Source organism: Hemitrygon akajei, chromosome 27 (genome assembly GCF_048418815.1).
Source record: "Hemitrygon akajei chromosome 27, sHemAka1.3, whole genome shotgun sequence".
Taxonomy (NCBI): Eukaryota; Metazoa; Chordata; class Chondrichthyes; order Myliobatiformes; family Dasyatidae; genus Hemitrygon; species Hemitrygon akajei.
Window position 1 is genome coordinate 13,235,135 of NC_133150.1, and position 27,891 is coordinate 13,263,025.

At 39.8% G+C, this 27,891-nt stretch overlaps 1 protein-coding gene across 6 annotated transcripts in view; it reads right to left on the reverse strand.

The window, feature by feature from the left end:
• LOC140717133 (synaptotagmin-B) overlaps window positions 1–27,891 on the reverse strand; it is a 610,226-nt gene that overhangs the window by 65,922 nt on the left and 516,413 nt on the right. For all 6 annotated transcript variants that reach the window (XM_073030387.1, XM_073030384.1, XM_073030386.1 and 3 more), the window contains 3 exons: window positions 23,914–24,081; window positions 17,467–17,634; window positions 16,696–16,813 (listed from right to left, as the gene is read on the reverse strand). In XM_073030387.1, the coding sequence (XP_072886488.1) occupies window positions 16,696–16,813; window positions 17,467–17,634; window positions 23,914–24,081 (454 nt within the window). The remainder of the gene's footprint in view (window positions 1–16,695; window positions 16,814–17,466; window positions 17,635–23,913; window positions 24,082–27,891) is intronic.

Here is a 27,891-nt window from a genome sequence, read left to right on the forward strand (position 1 = left end):
GCCCCCTCTCCACCAATCAAAACAGTCCATGTACTCTGGACTTACAGATTTCCTTGAATTTTTCATCCAAGGTCACTAATAACTACCTATCCCCCAGTTACAGTGAAGGATAGGATAAACCTTGGGTACTTTGTACACAACGAGCTTCCGTCCATTAGTTTTGTTGATTGTTGGACTGGCAGAAGAATGCATTTAACTTGCTTATATGTGTGGTATAGGTGATCAGGTGGAATAATTAATTAATTTTTTTTTCTTTTCTCTCTTTTTTTTCTCTCTCTGCCCCTCTCACAATCACTCCTTGCCTGTTCTCCATCTCCCTCTGGTGCTCCCTTCCCCCTTTCTTTCTCCCTAGGCCTCCTGTCCCATGATCCTCTCCCTTCTCCAGCTCTGTATCCCTTTAGCCAATCAACTTTCCAGCTCTTAGCTTCACCCCTCCCCCTCCTGTCTTCTTCTATCATTTTGGATCTCCCCCTCCTCCTCCCATTTTCAAATCTCTTACTATCTCTTCTTTGAGTTAGTTCTGATGAAGGGTCTCAGCCCGAAACATCGACTGTACTTCTTCCTATAGATGCTGCCTGGCCTGCTGCGTTCCACCAGCATTTTGTGTGTGTTGTTAGGTAGAATAAAGGTTGGGCAGGGATTGGTAACGTGAATGCAAGGAGATTAATCTAGGATCAAAGGGTGAAACTGAAATGGACAGCACTGGAGGAAGGTTCGATTGTTCACACACATCCCAGGGATTCCTGGAAAGCAGATGGAAACTTTCTTTACAGATCAATAGTGAGTGTGAATGGTTTGAAATCAATTGCGTATTTTGGACCAAGAAGGACACCTGGATCACTCAGCTTGATCTTCAAAGGATGGAACTACCCTGGAGGTATCAAAAGAGAGATTAGACTCGAGCTGGTTGGTGAGGGATCTGAAGTGGGTTCTGGTGGTTCTCTCAGAAAAAGTGAGAGGGCACCACAATACCATATAGCTAGTCTGACACTACTACAACTTGGAGTTTCCAGTTCAATTCCAGCATTCTCTGGAAACAAGTTCGTACATTCTTTTCCGTGTGTGTATGGGTTTCCTTCATGTCCTCTGGTTTCCTCCCATGGTCCAAAGTCATACCTGTTACTAGGTCAATTGGTCATTGTAATTTGTCACATGATTAGGCTGAAGTTAAATTGGTGGGTTGCTGGGCAGAGCTGGAATGACCGGTTCCACACCACATCTCTGTAAATACATAAAAGGATTGGGCAGGGTAGAAGGGTCGTTGTCTTTTTGGAGGTAGTATTTGGTCATAGTCAGGGGACTGCTGGAATAGGGAGTGAAAGAAAATTGGTAGTCTAGATGGCTAGTACAATGGGAAGAAAGTGGAGTGGAAATGGGACATGTTGAGTTTAATGTAGTTGTGGGATGATGTTGGGAAGAAATACATTGAGCATCACTTAAAGCACCTAGCTAGACCATAAAGTCTAGTCAGATACATACATTTTACACAGTGCATTAGGATTTCTCATTCAGAATGTAAATAGCATGCATGAACTCCATGAGTTAACATATCCTCAGTGCATCTGAGAATCATTGTTACTGTCAACTACAATAAGTTGAATTCATCAACAATATATTCCATAAACCAATAATCCATAATTGCATCCTTTGTAAGTTTTAAATTAAGAATGAATGCAGTTATTCTTTAAATAAAGACTTTTTAAATCTCATAATTCCACTGTATGTGGATCCTGAGTCATTTAGTCTTTTTTTTAATTATAAGAAGTAATTACAATCTCATTATGATAGCATCTTCTCAATAGTATTCATTTATTAATATAATAAAGTGCAAAATTATTAATACATTTTGTTCATTTGCTTATCTTGTTCATTTATTATATTATTGTATAGAGTAGTGAAGCCACACTTTTCAGGGGAAGGAAAAAATAAATTCCACAAGATTCATTCTCATTAAGTTGCAATCATGTAAACTAAGCTGCTAATAATTTCCACACTTCCATCCCCTCACCACCATTCAGGGCCTTGAACAGTCCTTCCAGCTGAGGGGACACTCCACCTACAGTGTCATTTATTGTACCTGCTGCTCCTGACTCGACACTTATAGGGGGACTGCTTCATTGAGCACCTTCACTGCTTCTGCCACAGAGGGTGGGCTTTCTAGTGGCCAAAAATTTTAATTTTACTCCCATTTCTATTCTGACTTGTTTGTGCGTGGCCTCCTCTACTGTTACAGTCACCCATCTTCCCCCTTGCCTGGTTTCACCTATCATCTACCAGCTTATACACCTCCTACAACCCCACCTTCTCATTCTGGTTTCTTCCCATTTCCCTTCCAGTCCTGGTGAAGGGTCTCGGCACAGAACACTGACTATTTATTATCCTCCACAGGTGCTGATGACCTGCTGAGTATGTATTCCTAACAATTTCCACTGTGGTTGCTGCCATATAGAATGAAATAGTTTTTTTAAAGCTTCAAGAACTTTCTATTGCATTTGTGAAATAATTTTTCATTTACATTACCTAGTTATCCAAAGCAAAGTGTGGATATGATATTAGTGAAATTGGAATCAGTCACTATTGCAAGATACATAGTTTGGAAGTTACATAGTCATTGGAAAGCCACTATTTATGAGAACATTAATGTTGCAGATGATTGTGTTGTTCTTTGTCAGAACACTCACCAGCATATGCAGAGAAAGCTGCTCATAATGCCTATCAGGATGCCATTTGCCATTTTTAAACTGCACACATAAACTTGCACTCTTCCTTAAAAATGCATGGTCAAAAATGTTAAGCACCATGTATGATTCTCAAATAGTGCAATTTAAAATATTTATTAATCATCTAAAAGCTTATTAATGTTCTTCCATTTGTGATTCTACATGAGCAGGTCCAAGATGCAGGGAGTGGCAAGTTTTAAAGTATATTTTGTAGGTTTTAAATGTTCTGAATAAAATAGTTGCAAAACAGTCTGCTGGAAGAGCTCAGAGGGTTGAGCGGCATCGATGGGGGTTGGGGGGGGGGGGGGTGAAGAAATTTCCAATATTTGGCCAAAACCCAAGTCTTGCTGCAGGGTTTCAATCTCAAATGTTGTCAGTTTCTTTCGTTCCCTGATGAGACTTCAGCATCTCAATCACAATTCTCCAATCACCAACCTTCCTCCTCACATTGATCCTGACTTCAATGCTCCTCAAAACCCCAACCTCTTCAACTTTGCCTTTCCTTCTCCCAATTCCTGTTTCATGTAAGTTCCTTCCTTAAATAAAGAGACCAGTACTCTACACTATCTTCCAGATATAGTCTCACCATTGCCTATATAACTGAAGCATAACATGAATGTTATTGTATATAATTTCTCTAGCAATAAATACCAACATTCTCTGAGCTTTCCTGTATCTGTATAGCATATATCTGTGAATCATGCATTTGGATATCCTAATTTCGCTGCACCTCAGTGTTGTGAAATCTCTCACCATTTATATAATATTTTTCTTGTACTATGGCCAAAATTAATAATCTTACATTATACCTCAAATTGCCAGTTCTTTGTTCCCTCACTTAATCAGTCTCTATCTCTTAGTAACCTCCCTATGTCCTAATTAAACATTAATCCTGCTATTTTCTGCCAGCAAGCTAAATAATCATGGCTTTGATGCCTTCATCCAAATTATTTACATTTGCAGGAAAAGGTTTGTGAACCCTTTGCAATTACCTGGTTTTCTGCATTAATTACTTATAAGATGTGGTCTAATATTCATCTAAGTCACAATAATAGACAGACACAATCTGCCTAAACTAATAACACATAAACAGTTGTACTTTTCATGTCTTTATTGAACTCATTGTTAAATCATTCACAGTCTAGGCTGGAAAAAAATGCAAACTCTTGTATTTAATAACTGTTAGAACCTCTTTTAGCAGCAAAAACCTCCACCAAACGTTTCCTGTAGCTTCTGATCAGACTTTCACAATGGCGAGGGGAAATTTTAGATCATTGCTCCACACAAAGAAATTTCAGATGAATAGTGCCCCTTTCCCCCTAAACATAGCAGTGTACATTTCTGTCAATAAGTTCAACTTTTGTCTCATCTATCCATAGAACATTGTCCCAGAAGCATTATGGAGCATCTGGGTGGTTGTTTGTAATCTTGAGAAATGCTGCAATGTTTTGTTTTGAAAGTACTGGTTTCCTCCATGCTGTCCTTCTATGACACCATTCTTGTTCAGTGTTTTTCTTATAGTGGACACGTGAACAGAAATTTCAGCAAGTTCTAGAGATTTCTGCAGGTATTTTGCTGTTACCCTTGGGTTTTTTCACCTCCTTCAGCTTTGCACATTGTGCTCTTGGTGTGATCTTTGCAGGATGCATACTCCTAGGAACAGTAGCAACAGTACTAAATTTCCTCCATTTGCAGACAATTTCTTTTACTGTGGACACTCAGGGCTTTAGATATGCTTTTGTAGCCTTTTCTAGCTTCATGCATCTCTACAGTTTTTCTTCTAAGGCCCTCTGAAGGTTGTTTTGATCGAGGCATGGTGCACATAAATAGATCTTTTTTGAGAAGTGCAGGCTCAGTCAGTAACCTGACTTGGTCTTTTTTATAGGGCAGGACACCTCTACAACCCACACCTCCAATCTCACCTCATTGATTGGAATACCTGACTCCAAATAGCTCTTGTAGAAGGCATTACTCCAGAGGTTCACATACTTTTTTGAACCGAGACTGGGATTGCTTAAATGGTGTACTCAGTTTTGACGAGAAGAAGTACAACTGTTTGTGCGTTATTAGCTTAGGCAGATTGTATATGTCTATTATTATGATATAGGTGAAGATCAGACCACATTTTATGAGTAATTAATGCAAAAAAACCAGGTTCACAAAGGGTTCACAAACTTTTTCTTGCAACTTGCATATAAACAGTAAACCTGTTTACTGTTCTATGGTTTAACCCCAATAAACAGTAAATCTTATGACACACTATTTGTCAGATATTGCCAATTATAAAATGGCACATTTATGCCCACTAGGCAGTCAATCTTCTGACCATGTAACAGTGTAATGTTACACAAGCTTTTACTTACAGCAATATTCCTCCAGCGTTGAACATTGGGATATTTCAGGCAAAATTGGGGAAGAACATAACTGGTCTTGGACAGGAAATGGAATTGGAATTGGTTTATCATTGTAACATGTACCAAGGTACAGTAATAAGCTTGCTTTGTATATTGTTCACCACACAGATCAAGTCATTACATGATGCACATTTCAGATATACAGACACTTTTCAGTTTAAAGTCATATACTTTGTGTTTATGTTTACACTTATAGTACAGATACTTATGGAGCATTCATAATAGTAACTATCTGCTGTAATGTCACCATTATTAGGCTAGAAGGGAATACAATTAACATTGGGCATTATTATTGGCAGTTTGCTCTACAAATGTGAATATAAATGTTCATAACAGAAGCTGTAGAGAAGAGATATGAAACTTTTTAAATGAGAGGTGTTTGAATTCTAAACAGGATTTGGGGTGCAGTGTTTCTGTGGGGTTCGTTGGACCTGTTGCCATAGAACTGAATAGAGACATCTCATGGTGCTGTAGCACGGGAAGGCTCTCTAAGAACAGAACACCACTGGAGGTGAAAAGTAGGGCCACCATTATGGGCCCCTGAGAAAGGAAGAATCTTCTTGGAATATTTTTGATACTGCCATCTTTCATTCAGTAGTTACTGTCAGGAGGAAAGGGACAAGAACAATCCGGAAATCTGAGCCTATCCTACCCACTATTGTCCACTAATGCAAAAGTGGGGAAGACAGTCTGATATGAAAGAATTCTAAGATAGACAAAAGAGTTTCTGAAGCCCTCTTTGCTTCCTACTCTAACTCCTTATGAATGGATGCAATTAAGGATAAAGGTGAGTAATTATGGTTTCAAAGAAGCTAATTTTAAAGCTGTCCAGTACATTTTTTTTGACATCGCTGTGATATATCTTCCATCGAGTGCTTATCTCCCACTGGAGTTGGTTGTTGTAGTCTGTCCAACATCATTTGCTGTTTATAGTGCAAAGAATACTTTTAGACTAATTTTCATGCTAGTAAAATCAACTTCTTCAATGCCTGACTGGGAAAGTTCAATTCCCAGCATCAGAGAAATACAACACTTTGATGTTTATTTTAGCCAGAGGTACAATCTGTCTCAGAATTCTAAATAGGATTTGGCTCGAAGTGATCCTTGTGGAGATCATTGCTCCTGATGCTATTTAATTTAAGCAACAGAGGCAGGATCTTTGGGTGAGAAAATGTTTCTTTTGACTAATTTGTTAATGTTCTAAAGTAACCCAGTTGTGCAGAGATTTGTATTCCTGAGAAAATATGAAAATGGCTGCAGCCAATATATGAAGTTATAGGATATTCATGTCCAGGCCAGGAGAATGAAAGCCAATGAAGATCTTTTCAGATAGTCAATTATATAATGTGATAAATTCAGCAGCCTAATTAGCACAACAACCTCCTACAGACAGGAATGTGATAAATGACCAGTGATGCTAGCTGAGGAAACTTTTACGGGCAGGACGCCAGAAATAACTTCCCGTTTTTTTTTCTTGAAAGGGAATATTTTATAACCACCCAGGGAACAGAGAGGATCTACCTTCAAAGTCCAGTCTAAGTGACAAAAATTGTGACTATGCAGAACCTCCTTCGTACAACAATGGATGGATGGAGTTTGGATTGGAGTTTGTTGTTTTCTGTGCAGAGGATGTTGAGGTTTAACAAAAAAGCAAAAGTATATAACTTGTAGAATTTAATGACCATATTAAGAAGCTTCGCTAAAAATCTTATCAAAGTTTTTTTTCAAAGTATTGATTTTGGTTCATTATGTAAAATGTATAGATTTATGAATATTGACATATGATAGGTTTGCATAAGATATTAAAACATTACATAAGCAACTTAAAATTAATAGCTCTTCCTGGGCATTAATGGTATTTTTAATGGTACAGCATAGAATGCATTTTGCGTACTGAATATTATGTACCAGAAATAACTCTGAACTGATAACCACCTTGAATTAGACTCTGAATATGACAATTATTGAGGTTGGCAATCAATGGATCAGTTATGATTAATGTGTTTTACAAGGTGCACATTAGAGAAAAGTGGCTGAAACCATATGTGATAAATGTAAAACAACAGAAATGTGGATGAAGGTGGGGACTGCTGCCAGAAAACAACAAATTTCATTATCTATGTCAGTGATAGTAAACTGATTCTGATAATCAATTAGATCTGAAGATAAGATTACAATTAACAACATTTATGAGATCCAAATAACATGCAGTTTTCAAACTATCTTATGTGATAGAATGAGGCCATTTGGCCCTTCTCTTTATTAGTGATATAGGAAAGTTGGATTAGTTAGAAAGTCGAGAGAAGAGGCAAAGTAGTGAATTTTTCAGACCGTAAGTAAATGTGTTTCCCAAGCGTTTAGTGAAAGGAGGTCTCAATTTTTTGATACATACCGGGCTTAGAAGACAGTATTTCAAATATGCAAATGGCACACGACTTAGTAAAGGAGTTCATGAGGATCCATGTGGACTATTGGATTGGGAAGACACACAGCTAGCTAAAATTAGAAAAATGAAGCAAAATTTTGTTGGAGTGTGGCCAGTCATTCCAAGCTGCTCTCTGCAGATCATTATTTATAATTGTTCTACTCTTTTAAATATAAATTCTAAGACATTAGAAATTGTACTTACTCTATAACTATAACATTGTATTCTGCAAACTGTTATTTCTTACCCCTAGTACTACTACCTTGATAAACTGATGTGACTAAAGTAAAATGAAGTTTTTCCATTGCATCTTGGTGCATGAGGCAAAAATAAGACAAGTTTACAAAATAAAACAAAATAAAATGCAGTGATTAGATAGATAGATAAGTACAGCACAGGAACAGGCCATTTGGCCCACAATGTTGTGCCGAACCCAGTAAAAAGCAAATCGAAGACATCCAAACATTAATCCTTCTGACCTACACCAAGTCCATATCCCTCCATCTCCCTTACAGCCATGTGTCATACATAGTTCTTATCTTCCTATATATATATATATATATATATATATATTTTAAGGGAGTTCCGTCATAGCAAACAAGCAAAGCAGTGAACAATACTGTGAAATTTGGTTTCAGTATGTAACTGTTTTGTTATAAAGAGGTAACCTAAAGGATCTGAAAAGAGTGGAAGCTAAGGCAGGTGCCTTGTGCTACCAATTTGTAGTTTTTCAATGTGTTAGGACAATGATTGTTTTTTTAATTCTCCAGTTCTATTGTTGCCATTTTGAAGTTAATTCAATCACCCACTTTCTGTATTTAGTGGTATAAAATGTTTTGCTGATTTTCTGACCCACATGCCTTCTGAATTAGAAATTGGTCTGCATTACACTTGTTTGTCAGGTATAGAATAGGCTCCGTGGACACCAATTTGTAATGCAATGGCCTGTGCCCAATCTGTGCTGTCATTAGTTCCGCTGCAAAATTCATAGGACTTGTATTCAGCTTTCCTGGGCGGATGCCTGAGAAAGGTGTTAAGCCTCCTGACTACATTAATTATTGGCCTAACACCTGTTCCAGGATGCTGTGGTTAGTGATGAGCAAGTCAACATCTGCCCTGTGCCACTCGGGGTTTTGCAATGGCTGCCAGCCAGGGGTGCATGTGTAAATATTGTTTTCTCAGAGACAGTTTCTTGTGGAAGTAGGTGGCACATCTGTACCTCCCAGAATGAATCCACAGGAAGATAATCACCCCCCCACCCTTATCCAGGCAGCTGATGGAAATGATATCTCCTGTTGAGCAAGCTATCTCTACAGCTGGAAGCCCCTCACCTCTAGCACTTAAATTCGATCAGACCTGGGCCTTTGGTTATTATCTAGTTGTTGCAAATTATTATTTTTTTTACCTACTTTGAGTGTGGCGTCATACAGTGGGCATGAGACAGCTGAGCCACACTGTAGATATAGCATTCCACAGCCAGTACAGGGTTTGATTGAATTTGCAATACACATCCTTTTGTTCACCTGTACTTTAATGTCGCTCACTGTGCATCATACATTGTAAAGCAACACTAGAATTTGAAAGCAAGGCTCTGTTCCCTTTGATGGATTCATTGACTCCTTCCCAACTATTTCTACAGAATCTCTGATAGAGTTAGGTGAAGCAAGTGAACCTTCACAGGATCTCCAACTTCAGAAACAGAATTAAACTTTCATTTTTAATTAGCACTGTCCTGACTTTGATTTACACTTAGTGGCCACTTTATTCAGTACCTTCTTTACTTAATAAAGTGCGCACTGAGTGTATATTCATGGTCTTCTTCTGCTGTAGCTCATCCACTTCAAGGTTCAATGTGTTGTGCATTCAAAGATGCACTTCAGTAGCCCACTGATTAACATGATGTTATTTGAGTAAATGTTACATTCCTGTCAGCTTAAACCAGTCTGGCTATACTCTCATTAACAAGGCCTTTTAGTCCGCAGAACTGCTGCTTGCTGGATGGATTTGTTTCTCTATAAACTCCAGAGAAAATCCCAGGAGATCAGCAGTTTATGAGACACACAAGCCACCCTAACTCTCACTAACACTAACACTCATTCCACGCTCATAGTCACTTAGATCACATATCTGATGTTTAGTCTGAAGTAAAACTGAACCTCGTGACCATGTCTGCATGCTTGTATGCATTGAGTTCCTGCCACATGATTGGCTGATTAGAGATTTGCATTAACAAGCAGGTGTACAGGTGTGCCTAATAAAGTGGCCACTGAGTGGACATTGGAGTCAGTCTAATCAAATACTTGGGGCTGCATGGAAGAGGTCTGTCAATCTGTCCCTGTCTGTTTGGTACCTGGGTCGCATTTGATTAGATTATTGCTTGTAATGAATGACACTGAAATTGTCCATGTGATGGGATGGAAAATTAGAGTTGAAATTTATTTAGCTGAGTTATTTCTGTTTGGTATAATGTCTAGAACAAATCAATTAACAAAACCTATTTTTTTAAACAGTAGTTGAAGCAAAATGCTTCGAAAAGAAGCCCAGCAGCTGCAATATTCTGACTGCTACATGAGGAGCATTCCATCTTTGTTTTTAACAATTTGTATTCAATAACCAAACATTGTTCTTATAAAATGTGTGAGCTGCTGGTTGGATATGTGAACCTAAAATGAATGAAGCCTGGACCAGAGTCATGGGCCTCCCAGTTGGCTAGCTGTTCATCACTGGTTACGGACTCAAATATAATTTTATGTTTTATTGTGCGTGTGTATTTGTTTGTGCGAGGGCAACGTGCTATCTTCAATGTAATGGAAATATCCCCCTTCCAAATGAACAGGATGTCAATTTTATTTTTAGTAATAATTTTAATTGATCAGCAAATCAACACAACAAAATCATGTTATTGGTTTTATACCCTGCCTGGTGATACTTTAAAAAATCCTACTGATTAATATTTCTGTCTTTTATATACACAATTAAAATAAAGTAATATCTTCTAAAACCACAATGTTCATTTGAATGAAAATAACAATTTTTCATCTCATGGTCAACAACGTATAACTTGGATTTGCAGATCACAAATGTCACGTTAGTTTTTCAAAACTTTGTAAAATTGGCGGGTTATGAAGAAAGTTCAAAGGTCAGAGTGGCCTCAACAGCCCCCCCAACTCTGAACTAAGAATGGAGGCAAACATATCTCACAGAGCAAGAAGAAATCAGCAGCACCTGGATGGGCAACTTTGACCATGACCTTGAAATGCTTCTCCGAGTATATCCTGCCACAATCTTGCTGCCAATCCAGGCCATGGTTCAACTGCAAATCAACAGGGTCCCGGGAGCTGGCAATGTTTCTTTTGAAGCTTTTAGAATTTTAGAGTTTAGAAGTTCTAAACTTTGGCAGGGAGGAACTTTGATCACAAATTTGCACCCTCATCCTTAATGTCAAGGAAAAGGAACATTAAAAATACTGTTTCATAACTACCTATGTTCTATATCACACCTCCAACACATTTCCTGCTGCAGCAGAGGATGAACAGGGAAACGTTCAATGCATTTCTTGTCCATTCCCGAAACAAGGTCACCCTAATCTGATGTTGCTTGTAAATACAAATCATTGTTTGCATATTCACTCAAGCATATAATAAACTGAGCCTTACTTACACTTTGTATTTAGAAAACAACCCAACAATAAAGGTCCAATACAAGACCTGAAAAGGGTGCACCACTTTCCATCTTCTTCCTTGGCAATTCCTGCTTCCAAAACTGCTTCCCATGTTCCAAGAGGCCTCCAAACACAGGCAGATATCTGCTATGAATTTCTTCATAGCCTTTAATCTGCAAGCAGTCTTTGGCTGTTTGAGGACCAATGGAAAAGCAGCAAATGTCGGAAACACTCATGAGGTTAGGCAGCACCTGCGGCTGAAGCTGCTCAACCTGATGAGTGCTTCAAGCATTTTCCAGAATTTCCAATCTTTGCAGTATTTTTGATGTTCACTCGATGCTGAGGGACTGCCTAAAGATAACACTGAGACAAAGTACATGACCCAGCCAAAAACAAAACAATCATACATCAAATGTTCTTTGGCATAGAGTAATACCAGAGAGAAGAGAAATATATTGCCAAAATATATTGAAGCCATTTTTCATGAAACATCAGCAGGTATCAACAATCCCCCTCAGGAGACCATCCAAACCTTGGCATTTCACTTCATATACCTGCCTAATCTGTCACAGAGTCAAGAGAACTATGCCCTCCACTCTCTCAAGAAAGTGTGTTTGGCCGACAGGAATGAGGATAGATTCATTTGGTTGGGGAATCCCAAGAGATCATCAGATCTACCTCATTGCTTAGAGAGAAAGCCAAACATTAGTTTTGCAAATAAGTCTATTGTGGTTCCATATAGTAATTATGAAAGCTCTTTTTTAAAAATAAAAGTTACACAGTTGACGTGATATAAATCTCAGTGTGTTACCTCTAAAGTATTCCTCTGTCAGATTGTTCACATAGATGAAATTAAATCTTTTGACATACCTGTCATTGAATTACAATATCATTGTTACAACAGCAATGAAACCTGTGGCCAGAGGAAGTCAAACTAGCAATCCCAGGATATGAAATACAGCCTGCTCAGATTAGAATCTCTAAATGACGACGGATTCCGAGAGATACCGAAGTCTGTTGTGGAAGTGTTTGAAATTCAACCCACAGACTTACAGCAGCATTTCCAATGACACAAAGGGTATATTAGAAGGTTGGTCTCTCCAGTGGGCATTTTGCAATTAGCCTTTGCAATTGCTAATCTGAAAAGATTAGCAAACTTTCAAATTATTTAAAAACATAATTCCCTAGACTTAAGAAGACACACAGCCTGATGTGGCACAGGTGCAAGGCATTCTGTCACCAGGTTCGGATATGGCACAAGTGTGGAGTGAGAGACACTGAAGCGGGTCGATAATTCAGAAAACTTCAATGCGAATAGTGCTGAAGAGAAAATAAAGCAATGAATACCAGCCCAAATAGGGCTGTTAACTAAAACTTTCAAATGGGAAACGAAGCCTACACTGCGGCTGAAAAGAACATCTAATTATTAAACAAATACCACTAGTCTTCAGAGTCAGTTGACTCGACAGTCCCATTTCTCAGGGAAGGCCGATGCAAACAAAAGCAAAGCGTTGCTGTGCTCTGTCCAAGCCTCAACAAGCACTATGATGACAAGTATGGAGTTAACTACTATTACGATTAAATAATAATTAGCCAACACGTGCAAATTCACAAGTGCAATTGCCGTATCTACTGCGCTGACAAATCGGTGTTTGTGACACTTTCAGTTAGTTGATTATGTACCAGCATTTCCCCTCTGCCATCCGATTGAACCCATGAACACCACCTCTCTACTTTTTTAATTTCTATTATTTTGCACTACTACTGATTCTGATTTAAAAGAGCAATCCAATTAATCCCAATCCCCTGTACTTTTTCCTCAGCGTGCAGTACACGTTTTTCTTTCTAAGTTTTATCCAATTCAGTTTAAAAAGTTTGCAGTGAATTGACTCCTATTGTCTTTACAACTTGTATCTTACATTTCCGCAACCTTAAGCAATTCCTCCTTAATTATCAATACGCACCAAAGTTTGAAACTCCATCAATATCCCTAACCTTTCTACTCTGGGAAGGATGATCCAGGTTTTCTAGTCTATCTACAGAACTGAATTATTTCATCTAGTTAATAACTTCTGGATACATTGCAAAGCCTTGACATCCTACATAGAGTTCAATGCTACAATACTCCAATAGTGGCCTATAAAGTTATTGCGTCTTTTTGGTTTCTATATCTCACTGCAAACTCAAAGATATTATATTCAATTTAATACCTTTGTAAGCCTGTTTGTCACCGACATAAATCCCTTAGCATTCTCCCTCCAAATATTCCAGCCTATTGCAATGATCTGCACTGACTGTGGGAGACCACAGTTAGTGCAGCTCGGAAATAACGTCAGCTCCTCTCTGTTAATCAACACTGTGTGCACCTCGATAGCGTGTGCTTAGCCCACTGCTGTATTCTGTCTACACCCATTGTGGCTAGTCACAGCTCAAACACCATCAATAAATTTGCTGATGATGCAACTATTGTTGGCAGAATGTCAGACGGTGACGAGAAGGGATGCAGGAGTGAGATAGCTCAGCTGGTTGAGTGGTGTCACAGAACAACACATTTCATGACATATGCCAGTGATATTAAACCTGATTGTGATTCTGATATCCCCATGTTTCTTTATTTCTTTACACATTCTACCAATTGTTGACATAAAAGTTGAGGGTGTTGTGGATAGTCTGGAGGGTTGTCAGAGGTTACAGCAGGACATCAATAGGATACAGAACTGGGCTGAGAAGTGGCAGATGGAGTTTAACCCAGATAAGTGTGAAGTGGTTCATTTTGGTAGGTCAAATTTGAAGACAGAATATAATATTAATAGTAAGACTTTTCGCAGTGTGGCGGTTCAGTGAGATCTGGGGGTCCATGTCCATAGGACACTCAAAGATGCTGCGCAAGTTGACAGTGTTGTTATGAAGGTGTATGGTGAGCTGGCCTTCATCAACTGTGGGATTGAGTTCAAGAGCCTTGAAGTAATGTTACAGCTATATAATACTTTAGTTAGACCCCACTTGGAGTACTGTGCTCAGTTCTGGTAACCTCATTACAGGAAGGATGTGATACTATAGAGAGAGTGCAGAGGAGACTTACAAGGATGTTGCCTGGATTGGAGAGCATGCCTATTGAGAATAGGTTGAATGAACTTGGCCTTTTCTCCTTGGAGTGACAGAGGATGAGAGATGACCTGACAGAGGTGTATAAGGTGATGAGAAGCATCGATCGTGTGGATAGTCAGAGGCCTTTTCCCAGGGCTGAATTGGCTAAAATAAGGAGTGTCAGGGGAAAACCTAGTTTGAAACAGGGTCCAGAATAGATCCTATGAACGTATTAAGAGAGAGAGAGGGAGGCGTCCAGCGCAATGAGAGAGACAGACAGAAACTGCTCGGAAGATTGATGTTATGTTTTCTCTGCCAGCTTGTTTACCTTTTCTCCGAGGTCACTTGCCTGCTTGTAAAGTTCCTGCAGAAAGTGAGAGGTGGAGCAGGTTGATGGACAGCTGGTGTCCAACATTGGGAGATAAAAGCCAGGTCCACTGTTACACAGACAGACACACCAAGACACACCACCAGACACACAGTGCGGACACTGAATGAGCTTTGTTGCACCCACACGAAGGTGGGGTTTTGGAGGATCAATTTGGGGAAATTGATCAGTGGCTCACAGTGTGAAAAGGTGCGACCGGTGGGGAATTATTTGTGTGTCCATCCTTGCCTGGGTGATAATTCCACCACTAAAGAATGGTTGTACGTATCATGGTCATAGTCAGTGACCACAACAGGACTTTGGAAGACAACGGGAAGATCAATGGCATCACCTCTCACCTCTCTCTCTCTCCAACGTTACTCAACTAACCACCTCGAACTGAACTGAACTCTCTTCATCATATCTAACTATCAAAATGGATCTCTTTAGATCTTACTGTGAAATGTTTCACTTTCTTGATGTCTGTCCTGTTCTCTGATTTGTTTATGTAATCCTGGTCTCTTACAGTCCACCTCATTACTTACCACACTCATTTTATGTTAACCTATTCTCAAAAATTAGACATTTTGCCTTCAGCTTGGTCTTTGACAAAGTTATGAACACATTTATTAAAACTTTTCCCTATTTGTTTCATTTATGTCCAATATGCTGTCATTCAGCAAATCCTGTATTGAATACTCTTCCTTTCCCCTGGGTTGTGCCTAAACTAGCTGAACACCATCCAGTGTTCATCTGCTTTTAAGTTCAAAAACTTTTCTTTGCATTTTCTCTTGATTAAATCTGTTATCAGCTCACAGAAATTTATTCTCCAGATCAATACTTACACTCATGATTACTTCAAGTCTTCCTTGATGAAGACTTTTACCAATGTTTCCCAAATGCTCTCTTTTTTGATTTTATAGTATTGGATACTCAGCACTCTTTAACTTGGCCTGGCATTGGTTTTGAACACTCTCCTGTGTACAGTTACTGATTTATTTATAAAACTATGCCCCCACTGGGTATAATTCTCCAACAGTATCAAGTTACTAAATTCCTTGCACCTTTGCATATAACTTCGGTCCCTTTATCTTCTTTCCATTGTTTGGTGGATAACAAATAAAAACTCTATAATTCATTATAATTTATTCCTTCTAACCAAATTGATTACATCTTCAAACCCTCAAATTCCCTTTTCATGGTGCAATATTATCCTTGACCTGTGTTATAAAACACAAACGTTTTATGATCCATTTGCCCTGACCCATCCTCCCTGCTACTAAGCTAATAGTTTACTCATCTTCTCTCGGTGCCTCCAGACATTTGGCGTGACAAGGGAGGATTATGGAAAAAGTATGGATTTATAATTAGATATTCTGCCCTCAAGAAAAACACATTTTTGAGCCAACTTGATTTCCACTAAATTCAGCTCTATTTAGTGTTTTTATGTGTGTAAGGAAGTTAAAACTAATGTTTGAATAAATATTGTTTTATTTCTAATCAGACTTCAATGCAATTGAAAGTTCCTTGAGGTGAATGAGTTAACAGATGCCCAGCACAAACAGGAAATACAAAGCAAGATTTTCTTCCTTTATTTCTCATTATTCCTAAAGGAAATAAAGAGATATTTTGGTTTGCTTTTCAGACGGCTTTATAATACTTAAATTGAAACCAATATTTACGACACAGCTCTTTTTTATTTCAAATGGCATGTTTGACGACAAATGAGAACGTTTAGAGTCCATGAGCAAGTCTTAGCCAAAGCATAATTCTTAATCCAACAGCTGCCTTCTGATATTTTCTTCCTCGTAACTAGAAATACATTTTGATCATTGTTTTGGGAAAGCTGAAGGATAAAAACTGAACAGTTCCTGAGGGATCTACTGGTTGAGAACCAGTAATATGCAGTCAATTTTCACTTCATGTAGAGCTGGTGATATATTGCAACAAGTCTGTACACTTACTTCTAGCTCTAATGCTCCTCTTAAATCTTGACACTTACATGTAAGCAGTTCTCTTACCTGAGAGTCCACCCACATCCATTTTCTTTAGATTCTTTGCCTCCAGAATGCAGACTGTGAGTTTCCCCGCTGTTGGTACGTAACGCAACGAGGTACAAATGTCTCCCAGTTTCTCAGGCTGTATGGGAATGATGAAGAAATTTAGAATGCTTGAAAATGCAGGGAGTTGTGCTAATATTATTGCATGTAACTGTATGTGCTATTGTAACTACATGTGTTGTGTGCTGTGTATGACTGTATGTACTGTGATGCACCTTGGCCCCGGAGGAATGCTGTTTCCTTTAGCTGTATAAATGTGTATGCTTTAATTGCAATTAAACTTAAACTTGCACTTGAGGCATCTTTGGAACTGTGACTTCATGTCAAAATTTAAATTCCTACTCAAATAGACAAAACAAAACTGATGGTTTTCTTTTGAAACACCACCACCCCCCCTTTCAAAGAAACCTTTGAATGAAATCAGATTACCGTGTAGACAACATTGCAAGTATTTTGAGAAGAGTTGGTTTTTGAGCTTTCATGAAAACTTATTTCCATGTGCTGCAGATGATAATGTGACCTGAGGCTTCTCCACTTGGGCATTGTTTTGAAATGTAAACATCTCAAAAGCCATTATAAAATGCTCCTTGGTAGATTTAAGTGTGGTGCCTTGGGCAAAGTTTGATTTGAAAATGAGTTCTCAACTCTGAAGTAGTACATCTTGGATCAATTGAATCAATCGGGCGTTAGAATGTCAACAAAAACTCCCAATCCATGCACTTAACCCCCTACCTCTTCTTTCTCAGCGCTCTCTAGATCACGCCACTCTTCAAGCTGTTGCCCCAGGTCAACTTTGGTCATTAGGACTGTCACTTGACCAATGCAGTCGTGCTTGGAAAATCGATCAAAGTCATAAACTGCCATTACCAATGTCTTTCCTCCCAACTCTTGATAAGGAACCTGTGAATAAAATATCATTTAAAGATGAAAAAAAGAGCAGAACATTTGCAAATTTACTTTGTCCCTTGCTGTTGGGTTGTGTTACACTGAATATTCTGATTGTTATAACTGTAGCAAATTTCCCTGGGGCAGAAATCCAAAAATTGCTAAGATACATCTAGAAATACCGAGTTTCAGATAAATACTTGCATCTGAATTGTCCTCTGGAAACTTTTCTAAAAAGTCAAAGTTATTTGCATATTTCTTACTAATTTATGAAGTATTATTTAAAAGCATTGATAATTGATTGCACAGAAATGGAGGCAGGAGAAGCTACAAATGCTGGAAAATGGAGCAAGAAATGAGCTGCTGGAAGTCAGAGAGCCTCTGTAGAGGGAAATGCTCTGTTAACATTTCAGTTCTACAATGAAGGGTTCAACCCAAAACGTGGACTGTCTACTTACCTCCACAGGTAATAGATTGTACACCCTGCTTGGAGATGGTTATTTCCATTTTAACTATGTAGGTTTGAGAATTCCTGTTTCTTGGTCTCACCAACTGTGAACACTTACTTGAAAATTTCTATGAAGCAACTTATTCAACAATTCATCATATTTTTGGCATTAAATATGTGGCTAATTGTCCCATCATTTCTGCTTCTCATTCAGCAACATTACTTACTTTCTGCAGGAAGCATTTCCCGCATTTAACAAAGAGGGAGCAGTTGAGTTTTAGTTTTCATCAGTTAGAGAAAAAACATATAAATTGAGCAAACACCATAAATGCAAGAAGTAATGTGAGCCATATATCACCAAGACATTTTGTGGGCAGCTCACAAATTTACTAGCTACTCTATTAAATATACTTCTTGTGGACTATGATCTCTGCAATTCACAGCCTGTAATTTCCCCTTTGGAGGTGTGTTTTTGAACCATCTGAACAATCTGGTGTTTTTAAGGTCTCCTGAAGGATTTCGTGAACTGAACTCTTGAGAATGCAAGTACGGCCATTGCTAGGCAGACTTCAGGCCTGATTGAAGCATCGGGGCCTGGGCCTGAGAGCTGATTTAAGTGCTGAGCTTAGAGGGAAATGCTCTGTTCTCACACTGCACTCACCTCAGCACTGAACTGGCTCCAAGGCTGCGGCCTGTACCTACCGGGCTCCTGGACTGGCTTCACTCACCTCAGCACTGAACTGGCTCCAAGGCTGCGGCCTGTACCTACCGGGCTCCTAGACTGGCTTCACTCACCTCAGCACTGAACTGGCTCCAAGGCTGCGGCCTGTATCTACCGGGCTCCTAGACTGGCTTCACTCACCTCAGCACTGAACTGGCTCCAAGGCTGCGGCCTGTATCTACCGGGCTCCTAGACTGGCTTCACTCACCTCAGCACTGAACTGGCTCCAAGGCTGCGGCCTGTACCTACCGGGCTCCTGGACTGGCTTCACTCATGTTAGCGCTGAACTGGCTCCAAGGCTGCGGCCTGTATCTACCGGGCTCCTGGACTGGCTTCACTCACATTAGCGCTGAACTGGCTCCGTGGCTTTGGGCTCACATTCATGGTCTCTGTAGTTCATATTGTGAGAATTACTTTTGTTTTACTGTTTTATTGCTGGCTCAATTTGTTCCTTATTCGCACATTGGATACTTGTTGGTCTCGTTATGGGGAGTTTATCGTGGATTCTATTGTGTAGAGAGAAACCGGGGAATTATAGACTGGTTAGCCTGACATTGGTGGTGGGGAAAATGCTAGAGCTGGTTATCAAAGATGAGATAACAGCACATTTGGAAAGAAGCTAAATCATCGGACAAAGTCAGCATGGATTTGTGAAAGGAAAATCATGTCTGATGAATCTTATAGAATTTTTTGAGGATGTAACTAGTAGAGTGGATAGGGGAGAACCAGTGGATGTGGTATATTTGGATTTTCAAAAGGCTTTTGACAAGGTCCCAAACAGGAGATAAGTGTGCAAACTTAAAGCACACGGTATTGGGGGTATGGTATTGATGTGGAGAGAGAATTGGTTGACAAACAGGAAGCAAAGAGTGGGTATAAACGGGACCTTTTCAGAATGGCAGGCAGTGACTAGTGGGGTACCGCAAGGCTCACTGCTGGGACCCCAGTTGTTTACAATATATATTAATGATTTAGACGAGGGAATTAAATGCAGCATCTCCAAGTTTGTGGATGACACAAAGCTGGGCGGCGGTGTTAGCTGTGAGGAGGATGCTAAGAGGATGCAGGGTGACTTGGATATGTTAGGTGAGTGGGCAAATTCATGGCAGATGCAATTTAATGTAGATAAATGTGAGGTTATCCACTTTGGTTGCAAGAACAGGAAAACAGATTGTTATCTGAATGGTGGCCGATTAGGAAAAGGGGAGATGCAACGAGACCTGGGTGTCATTGAAGGTGGGCATGCAGGTACAGCAGGCGGTGAAAAAGGCAAATGGTATGTTGGCATTCATAGCAAAAGGATTTGAGTACAGGAGCAGGGAGGTTCTACTACAGTTGTACAAGGCCTTGGTGAGACCGCACCTAGAGTATTGTGTGCAGTTTTGGTCCCCTAATCTGAGGAAAGACATTCTTGCCATAGAGGGAGTACAAAGAAGGTTCACCAGATTGATTCCTGGGATGGCAGGACTTTCATATGAAGAAAGACTGGATCAACTAGGCTTATACTTGCTGGAATTTAGAAGATTGAGGGGGGATCTTATTGAAACGTATAAAATTCTAAAGGGATTGGACAGGCTAGATGCAGGAAAATTGTTTCTGATGTTGGGGGAGTCCAGAATGAGGGGTCACAGTTTAAGGATAAAGGGGAAGCCTTTTAGGACCGAGATGAGGAAAATCTTCTTCGCACAGAGAGTGGTGAATCTGTGGAATTCTCTACCACAGGAAACAGTTGAGGCTAGTTCCATGGCTATATTTAAGAGGAAGTTAGATATGGCCCTTGTGGCTAAAGGGATCGGGGGTATGGAGAGAAAGCAGGTACAGGGTTCTGAGTTGGATGATCAGCCATGATCATGCTGAATGGCGGTTCAGGCTCGAAGGGCCGAATGGCCTACTCCTGCACCTATTTTCTATGTTTCTATGTTTCTTTGTTTTGTGGCTGCCTGCAAGAAGATGAATCTCAAGTTTGTGTACAGATTACATACATTGCTAATAGCTTTGAACATGCAGAGGGCAATCAGGTGCCATTATGTTAGTAGTCTATGGGGGATTGTTTTGTATGCTGTAATCTATAGCTCACTATTACCATAACACTGCCATGGGGGCTAACTCTGTTGATTTGGCACATCACAGCTCAAAACGATTTATCATTCACGAGACCATAGTAGAATAAATCTTCAGTTTCAGTACTCACTCTGCAGAACTTCCCGCACTGAGAACACATATGAAGAGTTTGAGGAAACACCTCATGCTCAGGAAATCATAGGCCCAATAATGAGCTGAATTCCCATTACGTGCTCCCAGTGTCTGGAACTCGTTATGGAAACCAGAGAAGTGAACTGTTATCCCACTGCGTGATGACTTTTGATCTTGCAGGCTAGAAAGGGCCTCTTATGCAGCCCATCACCTACACTGAGCTGATCTTTTAATTTGGGGTTAACAGTGGGAATGTTATCATTTTCCTCATCAGCCTTGGGCTCAAGATAAGGAAAAGCATTCAACAGGATCACCAATCTTGATTCCCAACCGGCAACATCGGTGTGAGTAGCATGTGTTGGGGGTGATTGTTTCTGCTGGCTGCTGTGTGTTCTATGCTGGGCCTGAGTGTCAACACGACATGCTCCCAGTCAAAGCAGAGTGGTTCTTTTAAACCAACATCCCACCAAAGATTGTTGTCTTGGGTAAAAAGGTGAGAAGAGAAAATAGGAAAAAAGAATATAGGGAGGACTAAATGCATACTTGAGTACTGGTTACCAGTCATACTTAACTAACTTCAGTGAAGAGAATGGAATGAATTATGCAGAGAAGGGTATAATTCACAGTCAGTACTACCACACACATTTAGCCCTGGCAATCTATGATAAGTTTAATTTCCCTCGTCTCAAAGTCATGCAACAAGTAACATCAAACACGAAACCCCTCTGCGGACATGTTATACATGGCAAATTCCTCAAGTAATACATTGCAATGTTTTCAGTTAAATAATACTGCTGTTTCCACAGCCATGGGATTGGAAATATCCTTCACTAAAGAAGGTTTCTGCTGTAACATTGCTATGCCAAGTAGGTTACAATCAATAGTGGAAAATGTTTTGCTACTCTCTCTCTCTGGACCATTTTAATTTCAATAGATGTGAATAGGGCTGTGGGGACTGTGACATTAATACATATTGGCATATAATAGTCATTTGAGAAAGGTGCTGGCTACATCATTGATCTATTATCTTAATATCAATATTTTGAATAATTTGGCTTTTGGTGATGTTGATGTGTGTTGAAATCTCCTACAGGCGGCAGTGTGTTCGATTTATCTTCATCCTCAGGAGTAAGACGTAGCACCAGTGACAAAATGAAGATGTTTTGCACAATTTTTCAAATGCTCCAGTTTAGCTGAGGAGAAGTAAATAGGTAACATGATTACAACTTTGACTTTGATAAATAAGAGTAAAATGTAGTTCGATATCCTTGAGTATGTTAATTCCTTGCCACATTTGACAGCAAACTGCTAAATTTGTACCTTTCAGTTCAATAAACTTCAGTACTGAGTCACTCTGGATACTAATGAAACTATTGGATTGTAAAGCTAAATATGAATTGCAGTCTGATATAAGATTGTTTGGAGAATCAAGGTTGTAATCATTCATTGTTTGCCTAGTAATTACTTTTTGAAAACCCTAATATCCACGGTTTGGGAACACTATGACCACTTTGCATTAAAATGGACTGTTTTAATTGTATTTTCTTCTAAAATTCATGTATAATTTAAGTACCTGATTTCATTGTATTTCGTGTAATTTCATTGTACCTGAATACATTTTCAGCATAAAGGCTCTGATCATGCTTGTCTAATTCCACAGGGTGGGTCACATCATCTGTTTCCCAAGCACCAGACTCCCATAATGCCATCACTACTCCAAGCTCTTAATAGGACGGAGAAGATGTTTCATCTATGAATGCAAGAATCTCCTTGGGGGAAGAAAAGAGAACTTTCTCCACCTCCTGGGAAGACCTGACCTGTGATTGCTTAAAATGAGGCAACGGGGGATGTACCGTGAGGCTCAGGTCTCTGTGGTGAGAGCACATGGAGGGAAATGGTCAACATCCCAAACCATCCACTCACCCATGCCCTCAGGCATCGCCTGGCGCATATGCGGTAGTCTGCATATCGCACGTAAAACTCTTAAACCGCATCAGAACTGGAGTGAAAGCAAGTCATCCTCAATTTTGAGGGACTGCTTAGGAAAAAGATAATAAAGAGGAAATTTCTTAAATGACAATAGCCATTGTATACTAAATAATGAGCTTCCAGTAGAAGTGGTAGAGGCAGGTTCGGTATTGCCATTTAAAGTAAAATTGGATAGGTATATGGATAAGAAAGGAATGGAGGGTTATGGGCTGAGTGTGGGCCAGTGGGACTAGGTGAGTGTAAGCATTCGGCACAGTCTAGGAGGGCCGAGATGGCCTGTTTCCGTGCTGTAATTGTTATATGGTTATAAATAGATGAAATGATTCGTAATAATACAATAATCCAACACTGGATACTGGAGTACACAATACACCAGGCAATGTGGAAGTATTTGTATCACTGCTTAGTATAAACTAAATTGGGGCTGAGTTGGAGGTGGAGTTACCTTTAAGCCTAATCTAAAATTCTAATTTAATTCTGAAGAATAAATAATTGTGATGATGAGTGCCAACTAAAAGGGAAGAGATAGTAACTATGGAAATGCAGGTTGATTAATCTGTGATCACGAGTGGGAAATAGACATGAGACCACTAAGTTGAATGTAATCAGTATTCACCTAAATTCCATAAGCAATGGTTATTGTGGAATTGAAATTAGTGATGGGTTGTGACTTCTGAGTGTTCAGAGTTAAATAATTGAAAAACAAAGTAGATGTTGCTTACTTGTATACAAAAAAGAGCATTGCAGAAATTGTACAAAAAGGAGGTTCAAGCCTGGTGTCAATAATTTCTGCTGTAATTAAAACCATTGAGTCTCAATGGGTTTATTATTCAATATCCACTGGATGCTATCAGAAAGTATTTAACATCAAAAACGAATAACACCGACCTCTAAGACTGAGAGAAAGCAATTCAATCCATCGCTGCTTGCTAGGAGGAATTACCTTGAATACGAAGGATTCATTGAAGGTAGGATTTAGAGTCTTCTTCTGAACTTTTGTCTCGTATTTCTTCTTCTTATCTGGGAGCAGGAAGACTTTAACGTAAGGGTCAGATGTCCCACCTATGTCCAGCGCAGGGAGTTCAGCTGCCTGAATAATTCCCACTGTTAGCTGTAAAACCGGAATGAAGAAAGTGTCAGTCGTGATGTGATTACCATTACAGAGTGAAGGAGGGCAGAAGGCAAGTCTTTCAATGGGAACTTGGATGAACAGACGTAATTATTGTTCAGATTCACTTGGATAGTGTTCTGCTTTACGTATTAGTCAGCGTGCATTGTAAACAGCAGAGCATCTCTGCACAAGCATAAAAGGTTTCACAGATGCTGGAGATCCAGAGTGACACCCACAAAATGTTGGAGGAAGTCAGCAGGTCAGGCAGCATCTATGGAGGGCAATAGGCAGTTGATGTTTCAGGCTGAGATTCTTCATCAGGAGGGTAGCATAGTCATGGGAAAGCCAATCAGTACAGCATTAGCTGCAAAGATAAGGGAAATTGATAAAATAAGAATAAATGGTGAGAAAGTATATCACATTGTCATAACGGTCTCCATCTTAGAAATTTAACATGGTATTAGTTCCTTTTCTTGCAATACCAATGTAAAAGATCCAAAAATGGAGCAATACCTTCCTCTCTTCCAATTAAATATCAAGGTGTAAGAAGTCCATCTGCAAGTCCTCACTCATTCCCATGAGGGGAGAAAACAATTGCCTCGTGGCTTCCTAGATATGCAAGGTATTGTTATGTGTGAACTGACCTTGCTGTGTTGTCCCATTGAAGTGAGCAGGAGCCACTGGCTCGCTCTCTTCTGACACTAAGTGCCTTCAATGGGGCAAGCACAATTAAAAAAATGAATCTACAGAAATCATGCAAGGAGACAGATAGCGTAAAAAGTATACACAGATAACCTTGCCAAATTTCACAAGATTTTTTTACTCCTCAAGATATCAAAGTTACTGAACAAGGCTAAAATAAGACAATAGCAGGTTGTCAGTTTATCAGGAATACTTTCAATGTAACCAACTTTTTATTTATTTATTTACTGGGATCCAGTGAGTAGCCACGCCACCCAGCAATTCCCCAACTTAACCCGAGCCTAAACATAGGACAATTTACAATGATCAATTAATCTACCAACCAGTATATCTTTGGGCTGTGGGAGGAAACCGGAGCACCCGGAGGAAACCCACACGGTCACAGGGAGAACCTACAAACTCCTTACAGGCATCAGCAGGAATTGAACCTGGGTCACCGGTACTGTAAAGGTACTGTAACTTAACCTGTTATTCATTTGACAATGTCATAAAAATGGTTCCATTACCTTTGCGGGGCGAACGACATTTCATGCATTACATGGGTAAATCTCACCAACAGCAGCAAATGGAGCTAGAATGCTGTGGGTATATTGATTCCTGCACAGTGCATATCCTTAATGACTGTGGGTGAGCTATTTTTCTCCCTTTAAACTAATTCCAAATCACATCTTATTGTACTGTAGCCGAGACTGCAGGCAAATCGCAAAGGATTATCGGAAAATAATATTGTGGCATCTAATCATTCATTTAACTTGGATATTTACACCTAAGTTACTGGTTTGATGGTCCCAACTGGACGTATTTTGCTCTTCCTTCATGTAAAAGGATTGATGAAATACATCAATACTCTGCACCAGCTGCAATTGTCCCCCCAAATAGATTATTCCCCTCAGCAACCTGCATTGAAAAACACGAGGGAAGTTAAATTGGACAGCTCCAGAAAACAGACATTTGCTCATTAAAACCATTCCTTTTGCAGCCAGCACTAATTAGCTTATTGCTTCAGCAGGGATAAATGTCACACAGGACCAGCACCTACTGTACTAGCCTGTGTGAAAACCAGCCTGTAATGTTTAAAGTTGGGTGCATCTGTACATATTCTGGAATTTTTATCAACCTTACAACCATTCAATTTTTTCACAATGTGGGAGAGAGCAGACTTGATCTGCGTGCAGTATTGACAGGTTTCATCAACGCTGATTGGGAGCAAAATAGGTCTACTTTGGATAATACACAAAAGGGATCAGGCACCAGTAATTTTGGCGTAGAAAGAAGATTCATGCCACAGTATTCTGAGGATACACTGGAGACCCTGTTGCAGGAGTCAGAAAGGAAGGATAATTTCCTTTTTCCGCAGGAGGACAGGAGGAGGGAAGTGAACTGTGATACAGCATGCGTCCAGTCGCTAAGACCAGGATGTTGTGCTGCAGAAGTTCAACGACCTCATTCGCGGTTAAAGATACTTGAATGCACCTATTAATGCTGCATCATAACATGAGCCCTAAGGACCCACTTGGTTCATCAGCGCTGCTCACTTTCCCTCTGAGCTTGTTATAAGATGGTGATTGCTTGTAGTGCAGTTGCTAAGCACAATACTGATACCAATTAGAAGTTTGAAGAATGGCTGGATCATTACATCAATTGGCATGCGTTACTGGTTTGCTAGTGCTGTCGAACTGGAGCTTGGGTCCTGTACAGCCACTCCCCTCCCCTTTATAAACTTGCACATAAATGGTGGCTGGGAGTACCCCAACCGGTGCTATCTAACCAACTGCCAGTCAGGATTTCCAGATATCGTTCTCACGCAGCAGTGCACTGTCACGCAAATAAAGCTGTTGCAACCTCAGCTTGTATATGTGGCCAGCTCTTTTACTGTTGCCCTTTTACTGTGGCCAATCGGGGTATTTCAACAAGTACCCCGATTAACTTTCATGAAAAGTGATGCACATTGGGAGACGGGGCAGATCGAAGGCAGTCGGTAAGAGTAACCACATCGCTTTACATCCTAGGAGGAGGCAATAAGATCATTTAATCAAATAGCACAGAAACAGCTCCTTAGGCCCAACTTGCTCACACTAACCATGATCCCCATGTAAACCAGTCCCTTTGTTTGCTAAACCTTTCCTTGTTCATGTACCTGTTTGTCTTTTAAATGCTGTTATTGTTCAGTATATGTGAAGAAGCTGCCCTCCAGGTTCCTATTAAAACTTTCTTCTCTCACCTTAAAGCTATGCCCTCTAGATTTTGACTATCTAACCCTGCCAATAAGACTACATGCATTCACAATATTTACTGTATGCCCCTCAAGATTTTATACACCTCTATATGGTCACTTCTTAATCTCATATGCTTCAAGAAATAAAGTTCTAGCCTGCCCAAACTCACTCTATATCAGAGCACCTTTAACCCAGGCAGCATCCGTGTAAATCTCCACTGCACTCTTTCCAGCTTAATGGCATTTCTCTGACTGAAACTCGACACATTTCCCTAAATAAGGCCTCACCAACATCTTGTACAATTGCAATATGGCATTCAAATGTCTATATACAATATCTTGACCGATAAAGCCACATGCCAAAAGCTGCCTTCTGCCTGTTTCATCACTTACAGGGAATATATACTTACAACTCCTAGGTTCCTGTGTTTTACAACACTTCCCAAGGCCCTATCATTTACCGTGACAGTCCTGCACTGGTTTGCATTCCCAAGATGCAAAACAATTGCTGTCATCATTGCAGACACCTTTATGGAACTGATAGCCAGGTGCAGTGTTCATTCCTCAGGAAGACATCCGCATTGAGATATTCACACTGTGGGAATGTCCTAATGCTCCTTCTGCTGCCAGCTGGAAGCCCACTCCAGCACCATGTGCTATTTTTCACACTCGCTGTGCATTCTTCCATGCAGTCATCCTTTGGAATATCTACTGATTCACTCAAACCTGAGAGCGACTATCAAAGGCAAAATCCTTTGCAGCTGGCCAGCTTCTTCCTGCAGACTAGAAAGGCAGAAAGAAGGTAAATGTTGATTTGTAACAAGAACTGTTACTAATCACTGATTTACCTAGAGGCGGCTGTTGACCGATTAACTAGCTCTGGTTGGGGTACT